The 7,317-nt window shown below is 34.5% G+C and overlaps 1 protein-coding gene across 1 annotated transcript; it reads left to right on the top strand.

The window, feature by feature from the left end:
* Positions 1-220: 220 nt before the first annotated feature.
* Positions 221-6,329, top strand: LOC108361462 (prolyl 4-hydroxylase subunit alpha-2-like). Its single transcript, XM_017614083.1, has 8 exons — positions 221-476; positions 550-704; positions 768-1,130; positions 1,205-1,359; positions 1,427-1,864; positions 1,945-2,001; positions 2,753-2,918; positions 6,215-6,329. The coding sequence occupies exons 1-8, from the start codon at positions 298-300 to the stop codon at positions 6,313-6,315; spliced, it is 1,614 nt and encodes a 537-aa protein (XP_017469572.1). The 5' UTR covers positions 221-297; the 3' UTR covers positions 6,316-6,329.
* The last annotated feature ends 988 nt before the right edge of the window (positions 6,330-7,317 follow it).

Raw genomic sequence — 7,317 nt, 5'->3', positions numbered from 1 at the left:
AATCTGAAAGCCTTGGAAGCAACCGAATGTCACGATAAGTACAATGCACTCAGTTTTGTTATTCAAACAATAGCACTGGAGAAGTATGTATGTATGTATGTATAAGTACAAACGTATTTACTGGCTTACTACATATGTACCTACTGCAACCTAAAAGTGTAACAGTTGTGTAAACAAGAATTCTCGGCACATCAACGGCAATCGAATTGGGCCACGGAAGTGAAATGCAACAGTTAATTGTACGTTCTTTTAGTTAAATTTCCAAAGCCAACGAGGCAACATCCCAACACTGAGACCATGAAATCACTACAACTAGTAGTTTTAAGTATACTAACAGTATTTAGCCGCAACACCAATGGAGATTATTATACATCCATAACGAGTTTAGGTGACCTGTTGCAGATGGAAATTCGCGTAACTTCAAATTTTGAGAAATATATGGAAGCCATGGAGGAAATCAGTCGACAAGTGAATGAGTAAGTTGAAAAAATTTGCATATAAAGTGTATCCGTGGAAAGTGAGAGTGCCTTAATTTCTCAACAATGACAGTACACTAAAACATTTGGAGCGTTTTGTCCAAGATGCCGGTGAAGACCTTGAAGATTACTATGGTAACCCGTTGAACGCATATAAAATAATTAATCGATTTGTATTAGATTGGCAGAATTTAAATAAGACTATATTCGACGAGAGGCCGGCACAAGGTAAGTGTGTAAGAAGACAAAGCCCTTGAACTGCGGCCGACTTTTCCTTCTTACTTCCTACAGCTTATCTCCAAAATCAAACAATGCTTCTTGAAGAGGGGTATTCTGCGCCAACCAACGAGGATTTGTTGGGCGCAAGCAAAGGTCTAGCAAGACTGCAACGCACCTACCGACAAGAGACCGTCGACGTGGCTGAGGGCGACCTAATGGGATTCAACTTTTCTGAAAATTTTACAGCCAGTGAATGCTATTGGCTGGGCAGTAACTTATATGAGGCGGGCGAATATAAATATGCAGCTGAGTGGCTTATACAGGCGCGTGTGCGTTTGGCTCAGCAATTGAAGGCTTCAAATGGCACAAGCGAAGTGGCGGAGGTTACCGATGTACATGTGCTGGCATTTCTGGCGGCATCGATGTATTATTTAGGTCAGTGAGTGAATTAATGTTGGTGCAAACAGGAATTTATATGCATCGATTGCGCGTTTTCTATATTTACTTAGGAAAGGGCAAGTTAGCGCTGCACTTCAACGATGAACTCTTGGTCCAAGATCCTTTGAATACCCACGGATTAGAAAGCAGAGCACTATACTCGGAGAGAGCGTTTGATGATCGACATGGTCGACCAGTCGAAACTTTGGACATTACAATGTCGAAGGTACTTACATAGAGATCTAAATATATTTTATTTTACATATCGCAACAACCGTTGTTCTTTTATCCAGCGCTTCGAGTTGGACAGCCTTTTCGATTACGTATGCAACGGTGATCTGCAGCAAACACCAGGCGAAAAACGTGATCTTCGTTGTCGTTATGTGCATAATAATGTACCCTTTTGCTTCATAGCACCTTTTAGGAAGGAAGAGCTCAGTCAGGATCCACCAGTCGCCTACTATCACGAAGTCATTTACGATAGTGAAATCGAACGTATACTCAATGAAACCGAACACAATGTGCAACGCTCAATGGTCGACAATGGAACTTTCTCAGATGTGCGAACAAGTCAGAATACTTGGATCGATTTTGAAGAGCACAGTTTTCTAAATAATCTCGCACAACGTTTAAGAGACATAACGGGCTTAATTTTGGAAACTGCCGAGCTATTGCAAGTGGCCAATTACGGTATTGGAGGCCATTATGGCGCGCACTATGATTTTGCGGAGGTAGTAATTGATATTAGATATATATATATATATATATATGTGCATTTCTATACTGAATATATCGATTGGATTCTTATTAGGAACCAGGTGATGTTTTTGATGGAAGGGGCAATCGCCTTTTAACTGCATTATTTTATGTAAGTTTGTTTTCCTAAGCAATGTGAACCAATTTAGGGCAAGCGAGAGCTCTACGAAAAACTCAATTTTGTACGCGCTTTACTTAACTTTGCATACTTTAACTAATGACTGTTCTCGCTTATATATTTTCTACTCATTGTATGTGCATTAGGGCGCATCACTGTCTACACAAAAAATATCGGTACTCATTTTCCATCGCAAATAAATTTTTTTTTTTAATATTAAGATTAACGTGAGCTAGGCCTATTTGAAAATTAGTTTTTTAAAATACTTGTTCAAAAATTTTGAATTTTTAACCGACTTCAAAAAAAGGAGGAGGTATGTTACCGCATAGCTTTGGACCACGTTAACCGATTTCTATAATTCTGTTTTAAAGGAAACGTGGTATCTAAGAGGTGGTCTCATACTAATTTGGTTTAGATCCGATCATTGGATCATATAAAATTAACGGTACTCTTAAGTTTGTATATAAAAATTGAAGTCGGTTTGGCTCTTTGCTTAAAGATTACTTGTTTAATGTGTTTATCAACGGAATAATGAGGTTTGAAGAGATATTTTCAAATCGGTCCAGCTCACGTAAATCTTAATACTTTTCCGAAATATTTTGGCGTACGCCTTAAAATATAATATCTACATTTTATAAAATCGCAACTTTTTTTGGTAATGCATCCTAATGTGCATTCTTAGTGCGATTGTTTTTCCTAAACCACTTTCTTTCCTTTTTAAATCTTCTTTTCTAATTATATCCAGATCAATGATGTGGAACTTGGTGGTGCCACGGCATTTCCCTATCTCCGCTTGGCTGTACCCCCCATAAAGCGTAGCATGGTCGTTTGGTATAATATGCATGAATCGCTTGAGCTGGACTATCGTACGAAACATGGAGGTTGTCCCGTATTAGTGGGCTCAAAGTGGAGTAAGTTCAAATACTTTTTTTTCAAACTTTGTCCGTCAGATAAAAATATGCATATGTATTCAAATATATTCTTTGATGAAGCCAGGTTTACGAAGTTATATATTAGGACTTATGTATGTGTATACATAATTCTATGAACCCTAAAACGAGTGTGGCCCAACATACGTAGGATAAGTAAAAAATGAATTTAGATGTTTATGACAATTTTGCTTTTTTCCCGATGTTCTTGGCGAAAGGCTTTCTGAGAAAAAATTTCAAATCCATAGCGTATGTTTGTACTGCTAACTATTTTGCAAAACTGGCATTTGGTGTTCATAATTCACTGGAGCCTTCATTTTTCACTCAATTTGGATAATTTTATTATTGCATGAACGCTTATAAAATTTGCAAGAGACCAGTTGCAAGTTGCAAGTGGCTAAGTATTCGCATTGAGTTTTAATAATACAACACGCTTTTATTTCCCATTTAGTATACAGATATGCACTAAAATTCAATCATCTATAAAACTTTGTACCCCAAGATTTTTCTTAAGACTCAAAACATTTTTTTTTTTTTTTTTAAATTTGTTTATAACATTTCAAATTTTTCTAGTTATTTTTTTCATTTTGCGGGAACTCTACAATTGTTTTCAACTAGTTTTTATTATGTAACTGTTATTAACTGGAACGGCAGAATCGATTTTCTTCAAAATTGCCACTTTTTCTGCAATTTACACTAAAGAATTTAATATAATATAATAAAAATTCAAAAGTCAGACTCAACTAGTCTCTTGCAAATTTTATAAGCTTTCAGTTTGAAAAATACTCAAATTGAGAGAAAAATTAAGGCTCCAGTAAACTATGAACACTAAATGCCAGCTTTAAACCACTGTGCGCTGTAATTGAAATATTTCAAAAATCACACTAACAGTCCGATTTCATTCAAATTCAGAGTATATATTAGCCGCATAAAAAGAAATATTATAATTGAACATTTTCCCAGCAGGCTTCGTTTGAACTGAGATATTTCTAAAAACTCAGAGCACATACATATGAGCCATTTGAATATACTTGCATAAACACTTTTACCTAAAATTGGTCCAGTAGGTGTCGCTGGAGTCAAGATATCTCTAAAAACCGTACTTACGCGTTAAGTGCTACTGGGATCAAGGTATATCTTAAATTTGTAAATAATTTTTTTTCGCTAAATTTTTATAAACAAAAAACATAAACATACATTTTCTAAACTTTTTGCAAATTCAGGAAAATTCCATAAATTTGCATAAATATTTTCATGTTTCTTATCAGATTTTTTAGAAACATTTTATTTCTTTCCTACAAAGTAAGTTCGACAATATTTTATATGGAGGAAAATCAGAACCCAATGAAATTTTTAGAAAATTCAAACTTGTACTTTACCAGACGAAAATAAAATAAGCTACAAAATTTCATTGTCTAGATTTTTCTAAAAAAAAGGTGATTAGAAACTTGAAAATGTGTTTGGAAATTTATTGAAATCTCCTGAGTTTTGCAAAAAGTTTAGAAAATATATTCTTATGTTTTAAGTTGTAGTGTTCACTATATTTTTATAAAAAATTTGGGACAGAAATTGTGCGAAGACTTTTGAGGTTCATTGTAGCTATACATAGTTTGAAATGCACTGGTGTAGCAAAAAAATATCTGTGTATCCCAGTCTAGGTGGCGTAAACCAAGCACAGTGGATAGATTTATATTTCTACAAAAAAACTAAAGGTAAAATAAATCTAATTTCATTATATTTCATAATAAATATAGTATCATAAAGATATTCCACATTTTTGAGGACGACTTGCAATGTGTTCTCAAAGAAGTTGTTCTGGGTAATAGTATCGGAAACTGTCGAAAGTTTGCCAGCCCTACATAATATGGAGGTAATATTTCTTGCCTTTATATTTTTATTTACGTTTGAATGCATTTTCTTAAATAGTGGCTAGATATTAGAAAAAGGTTGAAGAACGCAAAGAAATAACAAGGAGAGGGGTAGGTGTGGCTGCCAATCCTACGCCGGGATCGACTTAAACCACGATTTGAAGGCCCGTTGTGATGCCACGACTTAAGAGTTTTGTCACTCACATTTGCTGAACCATTTTGAACCCTTGAAGAAACTCGTCAGGCGTCTATGATTAACATCTCCCGATTCGTCTAAGGAAGTGACTAAGGAAAGGTGACCACAGAAAGCGCAATCTGCTCCTCGATAATGCCTGTCGGTTACGGAGAACTGTCTATTAGCAATACGTAAAGCTATTGTCACCTATGAGAATGAAAACATTGAATCTATGGAAATGTTGCCATTTATGAAGCATTGTAGCTTTTCATTTTAAAAGTAGTCCTTTGCCTACAATAGTAGCAAAATATTTAGCAAAGCTGAAACTAAAAGCTCAGTTAGTTTAGACTTAACTTAGCTTACTATTTTGGTCGGCCTGGTATATGAGAGACTGTGTTAACGGTCAGTCAAAACCTAACTTACCGTAAGAAACTTAAGAACCTGTAGATTATGGATTCTTAATTCACGGTCTTACGTAAACTGAGAGCGGTGAGATATTCAAACAAACAAAAACAAAGTATGTTCGCGTAACGTACATCGATTAAGCTAAAATTAGCTTTATGTTCTTCCCAATCTTTAAAAACGCGAAATATGAAAAATGGCGAAGATTGTTACATTATGGGCGGAAATATTAAATATGATCCTATTTAAGCGAAATAAAATTTGTTTTTTCACCTCAGAAAGCATAAGGGTCTGATTATGCATATTTCGCATAACTTCGCACAACCATTTGTACCAGTGCACTAAAAGTGTAACTTAAGAAAATGTGAAGCAAAATCTAAACTCAACATATACAATACAATACATACAAAATACATACAAAGTACATACGAAATTACAGTTTGAAGTTTATGCGAAGTTGTGCGAAGTTATGCGAAGTATGCATAATCAGACCATAAGATTTCTTTACTGAAACGCCTATAATGCATACCTAATTTTTGAACAAACCCGAGGCTGCCTTACTCCGCTTTAAAATAACATTTAGAGACACAAAAGGCCTTTTATTTTTTTCTTTTACCAACCACTCCTTCCTATTCTTAATTTAATATTTTAAGGCTTCAACTTCACTTGACTCCATTGCCGTATAATTTTATTTTTGGGAGTTCTTTGTTCTTTGGAGTAATAGCCATATTTTAGAAAATCTATGGATAAAACATTTACTATACATTTATTTGCATTAAATAATCACTTTAATTTTATCTTATCTTTAACACAGAATTTATTTTTTTTTCTAGTTTGCAACGAATGGTTTCATGAAGCTCATCAAGAATTTACTAGGCCTTGCGGTGTAGAAAGAGATGGATATAAATCCTTAAAATTCAAAGACTTATATTGAATACAATACAAACTTATTTATTAATAATTTAAGTTGAAACAAAAACGAATAGAGTAATAAACAAAATATAAATTAAATATTTAAAACGCTAAAAAGCATTAATTTGCCTCGAAAAATTCTAAGTTTTAGTCTGAAAGATCACTTCCCTACGTGACATTGGCTGTTGCCCATGGTCAACCAGTTCGGGTTCTAGATAATTTAGAGCGATGACTACATAAGTATTACGCGTTAATTCTGTTTTGCATACTAGCAAGTGGCGAATTAAACAATGCGATGTTCTACGAAAGGTCAATCGTCCCCCACTGCATCCATTTTTCTATATTTCCGAACCAGTTCTAAATTCGTTACCTTAGGTCTGGAATTCTAGTGAAAAGATTTTGTATTGATATATTCTGTGACTATTTTCGACTTAGAAAAATTTGCGGATTACTGAATAGGAACGATTAGAAATAAAATGCTCGTAGTTGGTAATTCTTTTTTTTAGAAAACGATGCATTTTTAATTGTTCTTGCTTCTTCCATTAAAATATAATTTTTTACAAAAAGCGGACTTATCAACTTTTCATTCTAAGCTAGCGAGATGTAGTTTTGAAAAGTAAAATAAAATAGTTTTTTAAAATTACCACATTTCGCTGCTTTTGGTACCTGGCTCATTTTTGGCGTTAAAGAACTAGTATTGAACTAGACTTTGATTCTCCATTTCGCATTTTCCCTGCAGGGTTTGTTCCCTCACATCACATACATATGTATGCATAGATAGTTCAGTTTTTCTTCTTTCGCGCTTTCTAACACAGATGTCTAAAATTCTAAATATATATAGGAATCTAAAATTTTGAATATTTACATTATTATTTTTTTTTTAAATTGGAAATGGAATTGAATATTGGAAAAGTTTCCACTGCAAAAAAGTATGGAGAGCCTCCCGAAGCAACTCGAGCTCTCCGTCTGCGACAGGTGGCGTTGGTTTTCGATGATGGAACTCAAGGGGTGAGGGTTGACGAAG

Source organism: Rhagoletis zephyria, unplaced genomic scaffold (assembly GCF_001687245.7).
Source record: "Rhagoletis zephyria isolate East Lansing unplaced genomic scaffold, Rhagoletis_zephyria_1.1 Rzeph_scaffold_00765, whole genome shotgun sequence".
In the NCBI taxonomy this organism is placed as follows: Eukaryota; Metazoa; Arthropoda; class Insecta; order Diptera; family Tephritidae; genus Rhagoletis; species Rhagoletis zephyria.
Note: the sequence above shows the minus strand (reverse complement) of the source record. Positions and strands in the feature narration are given on the sequence as shown.